The sequence below is a fragment of the Galleria mellonella genome, unplaced genomic scaffold (genome assembly GCF_026898425.1).
Source record: "Galleria mellonella isolate WM207_F2 unplaced genomic scaffold, CSIRO_AGI_GalMel_v1 utg21, whole genome shotgun sequence".
Lineage (NCBI taxonomy): Eukaryota > Metazoa > Arthropoda > Insecta > Lepidoptera > Pyralidae > Galleria > Galleria mellonella.
In genome coordinates, this window is record NW_026442037.1 from 4,788,150 (window position 1) to 4,808,989 (window position 20,840).

Here is a 20,840-nt window from a genome sequence, read left to right on the forward strand (position 1 = left end):
CGCCTGCGCTATCAGTATACGCTGGCGAGACACCAGGGAGGGACCGCGTAAAGGTCGACCTGATAGGGTATTTTTTTTGATGGGTGAACGTAGTATGGTAACCCCGCCTGCACTAACAGGATACGCTGGCGGAGCACCAGTGAAGGGTGATAGATGAGAATGAAAACAGGCCAGTTAGCCCATCATGATGAATTCATCAGGAATTACAATTCTTGTTAAATTCATCACGATGGACTAACTAACCTGCTTCATCCTCACCTATCATCTGTCTCTGGTGCCACAACACATTTGTACCGTGTAGTAGCTGAGTAGCTATGGAATATAGAACTAATATTTCAGGGTCATCACACTGTTCTACACTATTCACATCTATCGGAGATCTTTCCATCAAAGAGGTCAGCAACGTGGAATAACAAACAACATTCCATGTTGCGTATCAAAAAATAAAAAAAAACAACTCATTTCTGAACAGTTTATTAAAAATTATAATATTTAATACAGAAAAAGTTCAGGTCGCTCAACTGAATCACGTGATTAAAATGTAGAGCCAATACCGATGATGTTCTGGTGTTATCACGAGTGTCACTCGGGACCTCGGGACCTCGGGACCGAATGATTATTTGTTATCACGGTTAGGAGACAGTGGCCGTTACTGCGACGTGAGCAGCGTCAGTTTCTCATTCAACTGCAACTGTGTTTTGATCAACTGGGCAAGGGTCACCACCTGTGAAATAAAATAACAAAATTAGAAGCGTACTATGTACCAGAGGGAGACTTTGTACAAAAGTCGTTTGCTTGGGTACCTCTGTCCCATTCGTGTTTCTACAGTGAACAGTTGTTTGTATGGCTGTGTTTTGGTTTGAATATCCCACGATATGGCAGTTAATTTACAGGGTACAGAAGAATAACACCTGAGTCCTCAGGAATGGCAACGCATGGGGAGTATCATGGGCGAAACAGTATACTCTGTTATATCCATGGTACTGCTTATGTCTATAGGCGACGGTTACTACTTTCTATCAGGTGAGCCGTCAGCTTGTTTGCCATTCTAAATTGTATAAAAAAAGTACTATCGAATGAATTATTATCGACGTGATACAGACATGTTAATTTGCGTATATGCAAAAAAGTATATAATACATAATATTTATGTAGCTGATTACTGTTTATGCGCATAATTCTTGTTTTTGAAAAGTTTATTTTTCATCAGCAACACATTTACACCAAAATGTATGTAGCTAAAAAGTAACGCTTCCACCGGCCATAAACTGGCTTCAAATGTTTAAATCTAAACTGAAACTGTGTAATTTTACAGAGTTTCGTTTTATTAAATTCGTAAAAAAGGCGGGGGCTGCAGTACCATGAGCAGGTCCTTGACGCTGGAGGCGAAGGCGTCTGCGAAGGTGTCGGCGGCGAGGTTGGGCACGGAGTGCACGAGCTGCAGCAGCTGGCGGCCCGCCTCGTTGTTGGGCGCCACGCGCTCCGCCAGCACGTCCTCCACGTACTGCAGCACCTGCGCCGCCGCACACACACACACACACACACACACACACGTTAAGCGGGAACTATACACGCAGTGATTTTATCACAATGGGCAAACTGACCTACTATATTATCTATCATCATTCACTGGTACCCTGCCAGCATATACCAATAATGCAGATAGTGTTACCATTCCATTTTCACATCATGGATACGTATTTTCTGCCAAATTCATGCAGTAGTTTATTTTATAAAATATGTATAATAATTGCTCCAATGCTTTAGAAGCAAATTTATGGAAGAGGAGGGAGAAAGCTGACCAAAAAATAATCATTTAACTTGGAGCTGCGAAATAACTGTAGTGCAGCTCTAGACAATGATAGAGTAAATTTACACAGGAGCCAAAAGGTATAAAGAACCATCTACAAGTGTCAGATAAACAAAAATTTCAACAAAATTGATAAACTTTTTCCTTTTAAAGTTGGTTGAAAATTCTCTTCTTATTGATTATAATATTAATTATTGCACTTGTAAAAAAATAATACAGCGATTAGTTTAACAATTTGTAAACAGGGATAGGCTTATCTCTGAAAGAGATCTCTTCCAGCCAACCCAGTGCAGTGACAGTCAAATTATAATATTGACAAAAATATAATGTCATAAACAACAGAGAAAATAAATGCACATACCTGATCAAGCAATGATGACAGTTTTGATGCAGCTTCAGCTACCTGAGCGAGATCCAGCATTGGTTGAACCTGCCGCGATCGGCCTCCGGGCCCATGGTTTTCTGACATAACTGTAGTCCTACTATCTGCAAATGTGAACATGGAGTAATATTGATAAATAAATAATTAATGTGAACAATTATGTTTATGTAACACAGTGAATTTATTCTAATTGTAATGACTTAGAAGCTAAAAGCAGTATCAGTGGTAGCAATAGTGGAGGGAGCGGAGTGTACCTACCTCGGGCTCGTAGCTGGTGAGGGTGACTTGAATGGGCGTGAACATGCAGCCTGGCTTGCCGCGCGGCACGCCGAGCGCCACGCACACGTAGGCACGCAGCCCCATGCGGCCGCCGGCCAGCGACGTGTCCAGCGTCACGTGCACTGGCTCGCGGCACTCGCGCGCGTAGTACTCGTGGATCACCGAAGAGTGGTTGGTCACCTCGTTGCCCGTCGCCCACCACCCTGTGCCATACAGTCATAACTACAGCTGCACCTCACTTCACCTCATCTCATCTGATAGGTGAAGGCTTCAAACACCACACTAAACTGAGTATGCACAACAATAATACTTTTAGTATGCAAAATGCATAATTTTAAGATATTATAGAAACTAGTAATTATAATTTATTTTTATACTTTCACTTGATTGCACAATTACAAAAACAATAGTAAATATTAAGATGAAGAGATACAAAAGGTGGTTCTAATGAATGGCAATCTCTTCCAGACAATTTTTACAAAACTTCACATAGTTATATTTTTTTTCTATTTTTCTATAATTTCATTTTTTCATATGCAGGGTGCATGGTTTGAAGTTTGCAATATATATGTATATAAAAAAGATTATAATAAATTTTATCACTTGTTTAGTATACATTTAAATCAATATTTGCATGCCAGGCTGCTACCTGACACAGACAGAATTCTGTGACAAGGAAATCAAGCTATAAAAGAATATATGTGTAGATAATTAGTTCTTTATGGAATTCTAAAATGCAAAAATCATTCCAATAGACACATGGCTAACCAAAAATATATGCAAAATACACTTGAAAAATATTCATCATCATCATATAGGCATTTAACTGTCCACTGCTGATCATAGCCTCGCCCTTGGTGGGTTTATCCATAGTTGCCACACTTGGCAGGCAGATTAGCAACTACAGTCAAGCTTTGAAGATGTTTTAAGATGGATGCTACTACCCATCCCTCACCCTCCCTTAGTCGACTCTTACAACACCACGGCAAAGGAAGGGATGGCTTATTCTATGCTGGGACCACACACCTTCAACATATATAATTCATTTTATATATTTATTTATTGTTGTAATTAGAAATTGAAATATTAAATATAGAAATAACACCTATAAAAGCTAATGATCATCATCTTATGAGGTAAGTACCTCTTATGACACCCATGGGAAAAGAAGGGATGGCCTATTCTATGCCAGAACCACACAGCAAATTTCATCTAGATTATCATCATATCAACTCCAAACTGTCCAACACTGAACCTAGATCTAATATACAATATTGCAACATTTTATACATAAAATAAAAAAAAAAACTGTTGTAAATGCATAATATAATAGGTAATATAATAAATGTATATTGCATACTACTTTTATAACAAATAAATAAATTTAATTTCATTTCATAATAATAGCATCTAATAATAAAGGCAGCCTAACACTATGAAAGGGCATGCCTACACATCACATCATTTGTCCAACGTCGACAACCATTTACATTCTATGACCGATTAAAATGTGGATAAATGTTAATACAAAAAAATCAATTCTTTTAACAGTCAGAATATAATTTTAGTGTGTATTGTGAACATTAGGCCCAGTTAGAAATATTACATTTATCATATTTGATTAAACAGAATGTAAACTTACCAACAATGTTTTCTGAAGCATTTACTCTTCGATTCAGTTCATATACATCCATAGCATAGTTAAGCTCGGCCTCCACTTGGTCCGCATGTTCTTTGTGGGGTACGCAGAAACAGTTCGTCACTTCCACTACACCCTTGTCTGATGTGCCTGTAGTGTATTAAACATAACATAACCTCAAAATGCAAATTAAAATCTCGGTTTTATTATCGCAAGAAATTTAAATACTATTATGATAACTTATTTTTCCAAATATAAAAATCTAGAAGTCTATTATGTTGAACATTAAATAAGTGATCATTTTACGTATACAAAATGTATCAAATTGTAAGGCATGACGTCGACGTACACCTCATAAAAATATTCTTTTTAATTAGAAAGAAATTTTACAAGTATTTACCAAGTAATGTGCCAATAACTCTGTGTGAATCTGCATTTCGGCGTTCATACGCATCCACAATTTGAAATAAAACAACAGGATGAACTTTGACAACCAAATTGAGAGCCATTTTGCTCAGAAAAACACATTAGAAACAAACAGTGAATAGAAAGGATCGAAAAAGTAAGTGTGACCATCTCATTAATAGCGAAGCTGCCACAGACTGGGCAAATAATCTACCAAAATCTGTCACACTTTCCGTCAAAAATGCCAGAAATATGCCTATAAGAAAATAGAAAAAATATGTATATCAAATTCAATGCAATTTCTTTAATCAACAAAATATGTTTAGTCTCCGTATCAATATTTACCTTCAAATATTTGTCTTCATTTTTCAAGTACATACATTTTGAAGACATCTTTTTGATCATGTTTTTAATTGGCTTAAAGGAGACACAGTTTCCGTGTTCCTTTATTTTTTCTTTTGTATTAATTATAGCTGAAACATGTTGGTTTAAGAACTTATTTTTGTTTTGTTTAGATTCACCTGAAAGAATATTCTTCGCACGAAGCGTTTGACATGGGCAAACATAATAAAGCTTTCGTGAAATTTGTAATATTTGGATATTTTTATAGCCCTATTCACATCCTGAATTTTTTAATCGCTCCCGAAAATTTGTCTACACTCAAAATTATGCAGGTGGTGCTACTTCGTCCTGATCAATAAATCACTTACACTTTTAACAAATTTAATTTGTTGAAGTTCATCATTAACTTTTTGAATCTTGTTTTCGTCTACTATGTTGGGAAAATTATTCGCAACGTTTAAAGTTGATGTAAGATCTTTGTAAAGCATATGCTATGGATCCAAGAATTGTAAAACTTTGAAAATATTGTTCAATGTTAAACGTGTGAAAATTCAAGTTAGTTAATGTAATTTTTTTAATCCTTAAAATCTGCCACTTTTGTAAATCATCATTATGAACTGCCACAGATAAATGTTAGGAGAGAAATGTGCCAAAAAAGCAAAAATCTGCCACAAATGGTCACACTGAAAATAAAAGAATTTTGCGAAGTAGCTAACTGACACCCTTAGCAGGGGGGGGAGAGGAATAGATTGTTAGCAATGGATTTTGACAGCCCCATTGCTATTAATATCCCCTATTAGGTCAACCTCTACGTGGTTCGGAAACCATCGTGAACAATTCTTGTTTAATTTGTCACGATGGGCTAACTGACCGGTTTCATCCTCACCTACCATCCTTTTCTGGTGCCCCGCCAGTGTATACCGATAGCGCGGGTGGGGTTATCATTCCATTATCACTCATTAAAAAAAAAGTCACCTTGGGCACGAGCCAACTGGTTTGATTTTTTGTCAGCTGATTTTCTTTTTTTTTATTATTGTTCCACAAAGATTTCAAATGTTCTGTATACTTACTAAAATAGTTAGCTACACACGTATCTATATTTAATTATTTAATAAATGAGTTTTTGGGTATTACAAAGGTGAAAATTATAACATAAAATATAAAGGACAAAAAATAAAACTAATAAAGAAAACATAACCGATATTTATCTTCAATTTTAAGTATAAATAAAATATTCATAGTTCTTTTAAAAGAATTCGCGCCATTTTTAGTTGTTACAAATCTTCGAACAAATTCCTTACATTTTGAATTAAAATTTCGTAAATGAGATTTCGTTTTTTTCAATAACAATTAAAAAAAAATATATTTGTATACGTATACTATTTTTTCGTTTTTCTTTCTGGAATATCTGAAATCTATATTGTAATATCTCCGTAACACTCATAATCTTAATCTTCGTTTTAATAATTGCCTTTCACTTCTTACACCACTTCACAAAATCTTTATGTCAGCCTCTCTCACCATCCAAGCTTCACGACTCTGGAACGCACTGCCTTAAGGTATCCGAGAACTTCCAAATAAATGAATGTTCAAGAGACGGACTCTTGAATATGAATTTATTTGGAAGTTCGTCTTTATCTTTTATTCATTTAAATAATTTTTATATATGTTCACGATTCACTGTTCATCCCAGAGGTTGCCTGGTAGAGAAAGGTACTAGCATTAAGTTCGCCTTTTGTACCATATTTTATTTTGGTCAATAAAGTTATTTAAATGTGTTGCCGATTGCTTTAAAAATCGAATTCGGAAGATTTCTATACAATTACACTTCAAATATAGATCCGATGTCAGAATTAATCAAAATGGCTTTTTTATTTTCTTTGTTATTTGAACGATTGCTTTTTAAAATTGATAATTAAGAATTATATTTTAAATATGAATTTAGTGTTGATGACAAATTGCTTTTAAAACCGATATCCATATAGATTTCAAATATGAATGTCAATATTATTCAAATTGACCAATTTATATTTTATAGTACAGTTATAAGACCCATTGTTTTTAAATCGAATTCTGATGATCCATATACTTCTTCAATTATTATATATATTTGTTACCAGAATTAATTAAAATGTCGCCATTTGTACATAAAGTGATGAAAGTATTTATTTGGATAAGGATTAACAAAATAGTATTAAGAAAGCAAATTTAAACTTAAGCGACATTATCCGTCCATTTCTGAAATATACATGGATCCACAAATATAGATTTTTAATCTTCACCTAATTTTTAAAGCAATATCAAAAAATTATGAAGTTCCATCTACCGCAATCTTTGGAATATAATAAATAATCTAATTGTGTAAATAAAGTTAAATATTATAATGGATTATTTAATTCTAATATTTTAAATTACGACCTTCACTTATTTAAATTAATCTAAAGTAATAATTTGTAATCTGGTAACCCTATCATGCACAAATGTATGAAAATTTGTATGGAGCTTCACAAATAGATCTCATATTTTTATATGAAAGGATGAAGATTAGTCTTTAGACATAGCTTCTCTAATCTGTGGGATACTTCTGGAACAATATAATCATAACTATGCCTGTGCCATCGGTATGCTCTGATGATGTAGTGCCCCACTAACTGACAATGATAAGTAGCGTTAGATCAGTTGATCACCAGACATTTAGTTTATTTATTTTAAACTCTTAATATAATTATTTATATACACAGATATTAAAAATAATTAACTATTGCCAAAAATTATTAATCACAAACCAAGGGAGACCGTGTGAAGGTCGACCTGACAACCCTATCAGCTATATTCTTAGTAATTAAGGGTATATTGCTAGCAATGGAACCCTCAGTCACTGTTAATAACAAACCCCATGTATTAGCATAGGGTAAAATGGGATGGAACTAGTAAACCTCGCTGGTGGCGACAAATGGAAATGGTTGTTTAAATCTAGAATCTAAATCTACTTATCAATTGAGGAACGTCTAAAAATAAACTATAGTAATATACTGTTTATTATTTAAACATCTTTATTCTAAAATATATTACATTAAAAGCTACATACATGAAATTATGTATAACAAATTTATTAAAGCTATCACAAATTAAGACATTCTCTGTTCATTTTGTCTTTGATGGAGAAGTGTGGATGCGGATGCCATGCATTTCTGCTATTTCTTTTTTCAGGGAGTCTGTCACTAAGCGATGTTGTTTCACTGTTGACAATCCTATAAATTCTTTCGCTTCAACACTAATCTGCAACAGTAATCATAAGACAAATGAATAAATTTTATTTTATATTTAATTATCAGTTTCAGAGACAATAGTCATATATATAACTATTTTTTTTATCAATTTTACAAATCAAAGACTTCATCTTATTCAAATATGACAGTATCATTATACCGTAAACTAAAAATACATTTTAATTTTAACATAATAAATTAGGTGGTATAATATTCTGGCAGGTATTGAGATGGAATTACTGGGACAGGCCCACATCATAATAGTTTATCAAGACTGATGTCTAACGCCCTTATTCATAAGAACTAAAACATATTTCAACTATTCTTTTGTTAATTATTTATTCTAGGAATTGTAAATAAAGTCAAATAAACTATTAAAGGGTACAATTTCTTTCAAATTGGAAATTTAGCACAAAACAAAAAAACAAAACACTTCAATAGTTAATATAAATAGGTAATAAATGCATCAAGAACTTCCTCTATTCACTGCACTCTACCAATAAATATTGGATATCTTCTAATTAATAGATCAGGTCATAATGTTACACCACTTTCAATAATATTAACATATTGAAGACCACATTGCTAAATTATTTGTCACATATAGAGACCAGCATTTAACAATGAAAATCATTTTAAAATGAACGATATGCCACACCAAATTAACTAAGTGTACTTGATATATACAGTATTTTCTGAGTGGCCCGGATGTCTTCCACTCTTTGCTTTCACGGCCATTCTTGCCGAGTTTCGAGAGTATAAAGCTCTTCAACGGAAATAATAAAAACAAAATTTTACGGTGACATAAGGAAGGGGTCCTGCGCTTACCTGGCCTCCCCACTCCTCTTTCTCGCATTCCAGAACACTTTTATACGAACTTTCCGGACAGACCTCGTATAGAGACCAGCATTTAACAATGAAAATCATTTTAAAATGACGATATGCCAAATTAACTAAGTGTACTATATACAGTACTAGTGGCCCGGTACGTTCTTTGCTACGTATAAAGTGAAATAATAAAAACAAAATTTTACATGACCGCATGAATAACAACAACATGCTTGTACTGTCAGCACTGAAAAAAGTTTCAATTTGACAGCACAATCCCCATCCTAAAGAAAGTTTGAATTTGGCACAAAAGTCCCTATTAATAAAATGATCCACCATTTATTGAATTTATTTGTTACAAAAAATGTGAGAAATGAAGAACTTGACCGATTTTGTGCAAACTTCACATAAACCATCTACTAAATAGTCTAAACAAAGCCTAAACATTTGGTTTGGATAGGTGAGCCCATTCTTAAGTTATAAAATTTTTATATATATTGTTTTCTATGAGGGTGCAGCAAATCAATTATTGTACATAAATTCAGTAGTTGTGTAGTCACAAAGTAAAATATGTGTACCTACCCATAAGCATGAGGGCCGGTAATGTTGTTGCAGAGTGACCCAGTGGGCATGCAGTCTTTAACATGTTACAAAAGAAAAAAAAAACACCTGTCCAATAAGTTATCATGTAAACTTTACTACAAATTGAGCACAAGGTATTGATAATTTCCTAAGTTTTAGTGTGTAGACAACCTACCTCAAACATTGCACCACATCCTCCAGATATATCTTCCACACTGATGTAAGTGATGCCGGGTAGCGTTTTCTTGAGAGCAGCTGACAACTGTTGTTCTTTGGTCTCACAATTTCGCTCAAAAGGACTTACTGCAGCGCCCGCGCCATTTCCACTGCTACCAACGCCAGATATTGTCCTTGTCTGCCATTAGTATAAATAAATGTTCAGTAACATAAACATAATTGATTATAGTCTATAGCGATTTTAGTATTTCTAATAGGAATAATAAAAAACTTCAGATAAAATCTTAACTATAACCTTGTATAACCAAAACCAAATTTGATGCATTTTTATCAATAATATTATACAAGTAATTTAAGAAAAACAAAGACTTACCTACCAATTTGTTAGTTAAAGGCTCCAATGATTTGAAAAAGTGGCGCAACATGGTTAAATTAATTTTTTTTGCGATATCCTGGCCATTCAGTTCGACCTTCGTAAAAACACAATTTCAAAAAAATTATTGACACAGATTGTCACAAAGCTATGAAGCAATCAGTGTAAGTCAATTTCAGCCTAAGAACAGTGTATATAACCTAAGAACTTGATTCATTGTCAAAAATATAAGCTGATGTGTACTTTTCGTCCTCTTTTTACTAATTATATTTGCATAAGAAAAAAATCATATAATTTGCAGCTTTCGTTTTGTCATCCCTTCTTAGTCTAATACTATGATTTCAGTCATCTTCACCACAATCACGCATATGCTGGCAGCATTGCATAAATGTCAAGTGTTAACGTCGTAATGTCAATGACAGTGACAGTGAGTCTAGTTTATTTCTTCGCACGTGTTTAAGTCTAACATTTTTTAATCAAACACAATTAATAATTAGATACGTTTATTTATTCAAAATGCCTCCTTACAAAGAGGGGCTTAAAAGAAAAATTGATCAAAAAGCAAAAGTACCTACGTCTAAAACTGAATCTGAGGAAAAGGTAAACATGGTTAAGAACTTGTTTTATTATTTATGTTTAAGATCAAGATAAAAAGTGCAATAAAAATATATGTACATAGGATAACTGGCCTGAAAAAGACGAGGAATTAATCCAGAGCGTGTTGGACGGCGACAACGATGACGTGACGGACTCTGAACATGAAGAGGCAGGCGAATCCGCCTCTGACAATGAACAAGATGTAAGTCGTTACATTCTTCAAACTGTTTCGAGTTCCTATGGCTTATTCACTGACTATTCAAACATAACATTTCTATAAAATAAATATATTAATATTATCTAAATAATCCACATTTTAGTTTATCATGTTTTAGTTTAGAGATATATATAAATAGTATCAAGTATAATCACATAAAAGTCGATATCATATGTCACATATTATGGGCAATATAAATTTTAATAATATCACAATTATTTATCGGTGTTACTTTTTGCTTTTGTATTTTATTCATATAACAAAATTAATATATAAAAAATATTCTGTTCTATCCTGTTCTAAGTAATGCAATAGTATTTTGTTGCATGTAAATTTGATTTACATTATGACACTGATAAATGATTTAATATATAAGTATTCATATTTGTTTACTTGTGTTCTCAAAACTGCTTATGGGTAGGAGAAAGATAAATTGGTATTTTATATTAGCTTTAATAGGATTTTTTTTTATACCTTGTATTACAATAATGTAATACAAGGTATAAAAAAAAATCCTACAATAACGTAATATTCATAGGTATCTTTATTTTTTTTTAAATAAATATATATCCTATGTTAGTTCCTGATAGTGTAGCTTTCTATAAATGGAAGAATTCTTAAAATTGGTTGAGTAATTTTTGAGTTTACCTATTAATAATAATAATTAGTCTTTATTGCTGAAAGTGTTATATTTTTTCTCTCTTAACACGTCAAATACTAATCTACATTTCCAATTACATACATGACATAGGCCTCCTCAAGATCCTTCCATGTTTCTTTATCTTTTGTTAATCTATACTGCAACTTTCCTGCTATTCTTATTATGTCATGTATGTGTATCTTTTCTTCTGGTATACTTACTTTCATGTTTTATATCTTGGATACCAGTCTGTGATTGATTTAGTCTATGTATTATTTTGTCTTCTCATGATATATCCCATCCACCTCCACTTGAGTTCTTTTACAGTTTTTACTACATCTATTAATATTGTTTAATTTATCTTTTAATTTTATGTTTAAAATATTTCTTGCAGTGTTGTTTAGGTAGATATGTAGTTTATTTAAAGATTTCACTATTATAGACCATGTCTGACATCCATATGATAAACATGGTAATATACACATATTAAATTAGTTTATCCATTACATAGTTTGTAATGATAAACTAATTTAATATGTGTTAATATAATAATAATAAAATAATTTAATAAAATAATTAAAACAAACTTAAAAAAAAGGGATTTTTTCTTTTTATAATAATAGTATAGATTTAGTTATAAATATGTTTTATGGTAATATAATATTCTTCTGCATAATAGAGTTATTTATATTTCCAGGGTGTACTGTTTAATGATAGCGCCGACTCCACACTTGGTGAAGATGTGTCTGCAGACAGTGCCTCAGACGAGTCCTCGGTAAGAACAGCCACAGCTGATAATCAAATATTCATCATATTGAGCAATTTAATTAAAATTTTGCACAGATTTTAGTGTGAAATATTACAAAACTATTTAATTATATATTAAGTATATTGTAATAGGGAATCAATGATAAACTAATATATATATATATATATATATATATATATATATATATATATATATATATATATAAAATAAGGTCAATATATATATATACTGACCTTTATTATATATATTACACCTTATTGCTTTTATTAACATTTATATAAGTATTTTCATACTTGCTTGACCTTTCATAATCATAATTAAATCTATTTCTTAAAAAAATATCAGATGGTAATATATATATATATATTGGCACTGAATTATTGTATAGGAACTAACAGATTCAGAAGATGATGACACTGAAGAAAGTGAAGAAGGTGATGATGATGAAAGAAGAGATAATGACAGTACAGAAACAGAAAGTGTTGACAGTGGAGCAGAATCAGGAGCCAGTGGCGTGGGGCAATCAAACAATGAGTCTGATAAAGTAACACAACCAACAAAAGGAAAACACAAAAAACAAAAAGTGAAGCAAATAAAAGAGCAGGCTGCTAAAAGTAGTATTGATGCATTAGCTGACAAAATTAAAGAAACCTCAGTCACTATTAAACCTGTTGAACAAAAAGGTGTGTTTTTTTTATTTCATTGTTGTGGTTAACATTTTTATTGTTTTTTAGTTGATATTTTATTCAGCTGTAAATACTTTAACATGTTGTTGTCACTGAAGTTTATTAAGGTATGAGTATTTGTTAATACTTAATTAAGCTTGTATAAGGTAAAATTACATTTCAGAAAAAAATTATAATTTTAGGTTATTGTTACTCTTATAACTGTGTCAAAATATCAACCCACTGAAACATACACAATTGTGGTAATAAAAAAAAAATCAAAAAAATTATGAATTTTATGAGCATTGTTGTTGGGGTGTTGGTAGATGAGTACGAGGAGGGCGACTCATCTGACGAGGAGGACCGCGTGGTGACGACGGGCGAGGTACCGACCTGGTGGTACCGCGACTACCCGCACCTCGGGTACGACCTGGACGGCCGCCGCATCATGAAGCCGCCGCAGCGGGACCAGATCGACCAGTTCCTACAGTAAGTGTTTCACAATTGCACACCTTACAGGTGTGCAATTGTGAAACACAGACATACGACACACACATACAGAAACGTAGTTTACTAACAACACACACATACAGAAACGTAGTTTATTAACAGTGGTCATGACTGCGCTTCCAATTAGATTAGTTATTGTTGTGTGAGTTGTTGGAGTGTGTTGTTGTGTGCAGGAAGTGCTCGGACCCCGAGTTCTGGCGCACGGTGCGGGACCCGCGCACAGGGCAGGACGTGGTGCTGTCGGCGGCCGACCTGCGCCTGCTGCAGCGGCTGCGGGCGTCCATGCTGCCCGACGCGGCGCACGACGACTACCAGCCCTGGGTCGAGTGGTTCTCGCGCGAGGTGCTCGCCACGCCGCTGCGTGCCTTCCCCGAGCCCAAGAGCTCCTTCCTGCCATCCCGTAGCGAGCAGCAGCAGATATCCAAGATCGTGCATGCTCTCAAGATGGGCTGGACCAAGACTAGAAGAGAGCTAGCCAAGGAAAGGAGAAAGAAAAAGGTCAGTGGTCAGGAGTGGCATTCGTGCACATAGTGTTTCTCTGAATATGAACCAGCAGGTGATTGCATGAATTGACATTGGTGTCTGTATTTTTTTTTTTTTATTTATTATACATATATTGTAGATATCATTATTTTTGCAGGTAAATAAATAATCCTAATACAATAGTCTATGTTAATTTTATGTCGATTCTATCATGTTTCTGTGGCATCTGTACTTGTATAAAAACAGTAATTACTTAACTTTCCAATTTGTAGTCAAGTTTCCTGTCTAATTTCCTGTACTGAAACTTGGAATCTAATCAGATCTATATAAAGAAATATGTAATTTGTACATTATTATGTGCTCATTGTACTGTCTGTTTACATAAAGGAGAAGAAGTTCTATAATCTCTGGGGCTCGACGACGAACGAAGACGAGGAGAAACTTCGCGGCATCCACAAACACATCCCGGCCCCGAAGCGGCCGCTCCCCACGCACGCGGAGAGCTACAACCCGCCGCCAGAGTATCTACTGGACGAGAAAGAGGTTCGTGGTGACTGGCCGTGCCCCGGAGGCGCTGCCCGGAGTCCGCCGCTGACTCACTGTCGCCGCTGTTGCAGATGAAGGAGTGGAATGCGCTGAGCGAGACGCCGTGGCGGCGCAAGTACACGTTCCTGCCGACGGCGCACGGCAGCCTGCGCGCCGTGCCCGCCTACGAGCGCTTCGTGCGCGAGCGCTTCCTGCGCTGCCTCGACCTCTACCTGGCGCCGCGCGCGCTCAGGATGCGGGTGAGCGCTCCCTACTCCACTATCGTGCAATTCTAGCAAAACAGTCTATAATCCACGATCTTAAAAATACTTTCTCTTAAAATCTTCTAATCGACTCGACATTCTATGGTCCGGCCGCGCGCAGCTGACGATCAACGCGGAAGACCTGGTGCCGAAGCTGCCGTCGCCGCGCGAGCTGCGGCCGTTCCCCACGAGCGAGGCGCTGGTGATGCGCGGCCACACGGGACTCGTGCGCTGCGTCGACTTCGACCCCAGCGGCCAGTACGCCATCTCTGGCGGCGACGACGGCACCGTTCGCGGTCAGCTTCCACTTGTTTTTTTTTTATTCTATTTTTTGTTGAGGCTTCAGTATATCTGGGCTACTATATCAGCTTTGTAGGAAATATCTAAATGATACGTTTGTCGTGTCAATTTGTCTGAAATGCCTTTACCCATAGATAAGACTACCTTTACTTTTAATACTACGATTGACATTCTCGTGTATGCAACTATAATTGTGACACGAGGATCGATGACGAGGCCCGAATAAAAATTTGTTACCTGCGACTATGCGACTTGCGGAGGCCGCTAGCCTTACCTAGCGGCCCCCTAAGCCGATCTCGGTCACCAATAATCCGCGATCGACCGCCGATTCGGCCGCGGTGGCAAGACGAGACATTCTCTTTGTCTCACTTTAGACGCTGGAGACACTGTGCCACCTATCACTTCCATGCTGAAAATTTACATAACACAATGGAGAGTTCAACGGGAATTATTATCTCTTGGCGTCAGTATGTCGAATGGCCCAGATGGCATACTAGCATTGGTATTAAAGAAATGTGCTCCTGAGTTGTGTCCAGTACTTACGCGTCTTTTCGCACTATCATTCTCCACAGGGCAAACCACCCTTGTGTACACTGTGTCTAAAAAAGGAGATAGATCGGACCCATCGAATTATAGGCCTATCGGCATCGCTTCTCTTCTCTTTAAGGTGATAGAGCATGTAATCTATACAAAGCTCCTTGGGTTTTTATCACCATCGTTCAACTACTCGTACCTCACACACCGCTGGGCTCTTGCTGTTGAAAGTAAGGGTGAGGCGTTGGTGGTTTGTCTAGATATAGCAAAGGGTCTGACATAATGGTCTTCTGTCGAAATTGCCTTCATACGGATTCCCCGAGGAGGTATTATGCAAATGGATCGCTAGTTTTCTGTCCAGCGGATGCATTAAAACCGTGGTTGACGGTAGTAGTTCTGATAGCATGGACATTAATGCCGGCATCCCGTAAGGCTCTGTGTTGTCCTCAACGCTGTTTTTGGTGCATATCAATGGATATTCCTCACTCCGTTGTGGAGACTAATCGCAAATTTGTGTCTGAAATCGAAAGTACACTTGCTAGAGTATCCGATCGGTGACGACTAAACTTAGTCCAATTTATCCCCTCTTTTGCGATCACCGCTAAAAAAAATCCCTATTTATTGTAGCTCCGCAATTCAAGAACACATTCATTGTCATCTTCAAAGGTATTAGGATTCTCGGTGTCGACATCTCCACCACTGTAGAGTTCCGAGGTCATCTAGAAGATAGGGACAAGCTGGCGTCCAAAGAGCTCGGGGTGCTCAATAGAACAAAACGGTACTTCATCCCGAGACAAAGACTATTACTGTACAAGTCGTAAGTTTGGTCTCTCATGGAATGTTGCTCTTATTTGTGGGCCGAGTCCGGATACTAGCCTGGTCCTCTTTCAAAGAGGCTATGACGATTGTTGACAATCCGAAGCTCACAGGCGGTATCGAGCCCTTAAGACTGAAGCGAGATTTTGCCTCCCTTTGTTCTACCGCTCGTATAACGGATTGTGTTCTGAGGAATTATTTGAAATGGTGCCTGCCGGCCACGTATTAACATCGCAGCGGTCGCCATCGGCAGGGACCTTATACTCATACGCTTGTATCTAAATAGTCATGTACAGTGCAGTATCAGAGAAATTTTGTCGATCAATCAATCCTGGTGGTACCAGCAGACCTCGTTTGTGGTATAATAAAAACGCGGCGGGTGTTCGCAGTGTGGGAGACGAGCACGGGCCGCTGCGTGCAGAGCGCGGCGGCGGGCGCGGCGGTGGCGAGCGTGGCGTGGGGCCCGGCGCGCGGGCTGGCGCTGGCGGCGGCGGCGGCGGGCGCGCGCCTGCTGCTGCTGGCGCCGGGCGGCCGCGTGGGCGCCGCGCGCGCCGCCGCCGCCACCGACCGCCTGCTGGCCGCCGCGCCGCCTGCGCACGACGTCGCCAGTGAGTCGCCCGACACGTCCCTACCTACCTTGCCCGGCCGCCTCTTACTACTTGTGCCAACAAATTGACGTTTCTTTACAGAAAAGTAGTGATCGATCAGTAGCGATGACATTTTCTTAGAACTTTTCACCAGTAAACAGTATTTGTTTATTATTTATTTATTGTTACCTGTTAACCACCTGTAAACTGTTTAAATTTCACCGCACTATGAACGATTATAATTTTTGCACATGTAAAATTTTATTTACTTACTTTTTTTATTATTGAATGTTTCGTCGACAAATTATTATAAAAAATTTAAATTATACTTTAGATCTATGTAATACGATATAAATATTCAATAGCCAAACGTCAATATATATTTTACAGTATAGAAATTTGTAGATAGGAGATTTGGTTAGTACAACTAGTTATTCGAAGCACTCGTCTATATATATAGATATGCGACGAATGCGAAATCTCTTTAAAGCCACTCCAAGCAAAACAAATACCGAGTCCCTAATTTCGAGTAGAATCTTGCGCTGCACTCTCATGCTCGACTAACTCCCTTCTATTCAGCAGAAGCCAAAGTTTCATCTGTGGATATAGCCGAAAAGCTAAAACCCAGTGTTATTCACAGTGGACGAACGGACGGCGGCGTGCGTCCGCTGGGAGGAGGTGTCGGCGGAAGACTGGCAGCGCGGTGTGCGCGTGCTCGTGTCGCACTTCAAGCCCGTCGCGCACGTGAGTACATGTTGACGAGTGCGCGGTGCCGTGCGTGCGTGCGTGCGTGCGTAACGTATGCAGCGTTTGCCGACGTGTTACAGGTGTGCTGGCACGGGCGTGGCGACTACGTGGCGGCCACGGTGCGGGACGCGACCCGCGGCGTGCTGGTGCACCAGCTGTCGCGGCGCCGCAGCCAGCTACCCTTCGCACGCTGTCGCGGCCTTGTGCAGTGTACGCTCTTCCACCCCACAAAGCCGCTGCTCTTCGTCGCCGTAAGTATGCGCGAACAAAATTATTCCTCGTTCCTGGATCGACAATTTTAAATTAATTTAATGTGTCGCTCTTTTGGTGATTTGCGGTTTCAGACGCAGCGTGCGGTGCGCGTATACGACCTGGTGAAGCAGGAGCTGGTCCGCAAGCTGCAGCCGGGTGCGCAGTGGATCAGCGCGATGGCCATCCATCCAGCTGGCGACAACCTGCTTGTCGCCTCCTACGACCGCAAGTGCATGTGGTCAGTAGCAAATCTTGTCTCATCCACTCTTTCTCTGTTGCTTTTGTTACGGAACGATTAATGCAGATGACTCAGTATTATATGTGTAACAAAATATAGAGATGACCTACGTTCGACAGTGGACGATGAGTAATTTGAAGTGAATAATAATAAAATAGTATAAGTTCCGTATGTAGCTGTAAGTATATGATAATTATATCACACTATTTTATCAACTGAAATATGTGAGTGTGTGTGCGGTACGCAGGTTCGACCTGCAGCTGTCGCCGCAGCCGTACCAGACGCTGCGACTGCACGGCAAAGCGGTGCGCTCGGTGACTTTCCACCCGCGGTACCCGCTGTTCGCCTCTGCCGGCGACGACCCCTACATCGTCGTCTCGCACGGCATGGTATACAAGTGAGTATCTCGTACACACATCCATTTACTATTGTACATATACGAGCTAACAAACTAATGGTAGTGAAACTTAGTAAAACACGAAGATAAATTAAAGACAAACACTGGTGATATGATTTCCACCATATTTGAGATTTATAGTGAGACTGAGAAGTTCTATGGACACTACACTTCATCGTTGACACCGCATACCAATGGGAATAACGACTAAAGAGCTAAAATCACTCGACACTATACCGATGATATCCCAGATGTTAGGTTGCACGAGATTGAAATGACTCTTAAATAGCTTAAAGCACTATCAAAAAGACGGAATTACAGCAGAGCTTCTGAGAGCGGGTGCAAAACCAATGTTCAGTCCTTCAAAAGCGATTTAATTTCGTCATCCATAACGTTGTTACGCCTGAGGCGTGCAGCAGAAGTGTGGTAGTTCTGTACTTTAAGAAGGGTGACAATAACCTATAGAAGACATATAGAATGATATCCCTTATATTTTGAATACTTTTGAATAATAAACCCAAATACTTTTGAATAATGTAATTGGGACTGGTCTGCTCATATTTGCTGTTCTCATGAATCCAATTTGGCTGGGCAGTGTTCAAAAAACGACGCTATATCTTCTCATCCAAAATGACTTAAAATTTAAAGATGAAGGTCTTTAACATTTTACATGTTGCCAGTGATGGCTTATGGAACTGAAACTTTGTTCTACATGGTTGCCTGTATGCATAAGCTTCAAGTTACTCAATGAGTTATGCAGAGGGCTATGCTTGGAGTTTTTTGGGTGATATAATCCAAAATGAAAATATCTTTAAAAGAACCAAAATGATAGACATACCCTGAAGGGCAAGCAAATTGAAGAGGTAATGGGCAAAATGGTCACAAAGCTCGAACAACAGACAACCGATGGGGAAGAAAGGTCCTTGAATGGCGACCTCGAATGGGAAACGCAATGTAGGACAACCCATTAGTTGCAATGACAGCCTCAAATCCATTGCAGGGAACCAGTAGATTCCGGGGGCTCAGGACCGTTCCTTATGACAGTCTATGGGGGAGGCCTATCAATGTTCAGCAGATAAAGGTTGATATGATGATGATACTGTAATAAGACAAAAGTAAATTGATATAAGCTTTTACGTCGTCCTCTTGCAGAACAATGTTAATTTGTCCAGTAATATTTTTATTCCATATTCACTTTACTGGTCGCACATAGTTATTCCAAGTATGGTTATGAGTTAAGATTACATGGAAAAATAACATTTTATTCGAAATTAAGATCGTAGGATAGACTGCCGGTAGTATAGTTATCCATTTATAAATTTGAGTTTGGTGAAATCCATCTTTGGAAGACAAATTGGAAGCGAACTGACTGTTCATCTGGTATATAGTGGTAGTCGTCAGCTTTAAAAATTAACAGTACCCAAAAATTGTGCAATATGATTTGAAACAAACTATGTGTGTGGCAGCGACCTGCTTCAGAACCCGCTGCTGGTGCCGCTGAAGCAGCTGGCGGGCGGCGCGGCGCGCGACGGGCTGTGCGTGCTGCAGCTGCGCTTCCACCCCACGCAGCCCTGGCTGCTGGCCGCCTGCGCCGACGGCACGCTGCGCCTCTACACCTAGCTCCGCCTTCCCTTGTTCATGCTCTATTCCATTGTCATTTATATGTATATAAAATCGATATCTTTGTAAGCGTATTTTTTCTGTAACTATGGATAAAACCTCCCCCTCCATAAACTATTTCTATTACCATATAGTTAGGTATTGTTCCAGTAGCATTTTGAAAAATTTTAACTTTTTCTGAGCATTTACCTACTAATATGCTTTGTTTAGAGGTAAAACATGTAAACTAACTAATATTGAAAGTTGTAAAACTTCTACTAATATTAATAGTCAATCTTTAAATGTTTGCAGTCACACATATACTAATGGTAGCAGATATAAACAAAATAATTCTAATCAACTAACTACTCAAAAGATTTTCAAGCTGAAGTGACAGTGAATAAATAATTGGACAACCATTGGAGTGGAGATATTATGGAGTAGAAACTGAGTATTGGCAAATGTAGTGTGGGACCTCCTGTGACTAGGTAGAATGACGACATTACATAGAGTGGTTGATAAAAACTAGAAAAAATGAGTTAGATATTGTACTCAGTGGTGTGCCTTAAGAGAAGCCTATGGCCAGCACTGAATGTATAAATACATTGCTATTTT

At 37.6% G+C, this 20,840-nt stretch overlaps 3 protein-coding genes across 7 annotated transcripts; 1 reads left to right on the forward strand and 2 right to left on the reverse strand.

The window, feature by feature from the left end:
* Positions 1-458: 458 nt before the first annotated feature.
* Positions 459-4,687, reverse strand: LOC113509212 (eukaryotic translation initiation factor 3 subunit F). The gene is given in 7 exon segments (XM_026892530.3): positions 459-724; positions 1,361-1,513; positions 2,172-2,263; positions 2,266-2,296; positions 2,451-2,674; positions 4,114-4,260; positions 4,511-4,687. Coding segments are annotated over 7 exon segments (831 nt in total). The 5' UTR covers positions 4,620-4,687; the 3' UTR covers positions 459-649.
* Positions 4,688-7,887: 3,200 nt separating this feature from the next.
* On the reverse strand, positions 7,888-10,319 carry LOC113509213 (bolA-like protein 3). Of its 2 annotated transcripts, none has more exons than XM_026892532.3 (3): positions 10,091-10,255; positions 9,712-9,891; positions 7,888-8,136 (listed from the first exon to the last, which is right to left on the reverse strand). In XM_026892532.3, the coding sequence occupies exons 1-3, from the start codon at positions 10,136-10,138 to the stop codon at positions 8,002-8,004; spliced, it is 363 nt and encodes a 120-aa protein (XP_026748333.1). In that variant the 5' UTR covers positions 10,139-10,255; the 3' UTR covers positions 7,888-8,001. The 2 variants fall into 2 exon arrangements, with proteins under 2 accessions (XP_026748333.1, XP_052750375.1); XM_052894415.1 differs by lacking the exon at positions 7,888-8,136 and adding an exon at positions 9,072-9,591 and having other exon boundaries at positions 10,091-10,319.
* A 177-nt stretch (positions 10,320-10,496) lies between these two features.
* Positions 10,497-20,315, forward strand: LOC113509211 (ribosome biogenesis protein BOP1 homolog). 4 transcript variants are annotated; one of them, XR_008252780.1, is made up of 15 exons: positions 10,497-10,686; positions 10,766-10,885; positions 12,238-12,315; positions 12,698-12,992; positions 13,301-13,463; positions 13,658-13,982; positions 14,355-14,510; positions 14,585-14,752; positions 14,877-15,051; positions 16,795-16,884; positions 16,958-17,013; positions 17,633-17,736; positions 17,820-17,990; positions 18,084-18,229; positions 18,477-18,616. XR_008252780.1 is itself a non-coding variant. In XM_052894414.1 (15 exons), the coding sequence occupies exons 1-15, from the start codon at positions 10,603-10,605 to the stop codon at positions 20,244-20,246; spliced, it is 2,508 nt and encodes an 835-aa protein (XP_052750374.1). In that variant the 5' UTR covers positions 10,497-10,602; the 3' UTR covers positions 20,247-20,315. The 4 variants fall into 4 exon arrangements, 1 of the variants encoding a protein (XP_052750374.1); XR_008252781.1 differs by having other exon boundaries at positions 16,961-17,013; XR_008252782.1 differs by having other exon boundaries at positions 16,795-16,879; positions 16,959-17,013.
* Positions 20,316-20,840: the final 525 nt, after the last annotated feature.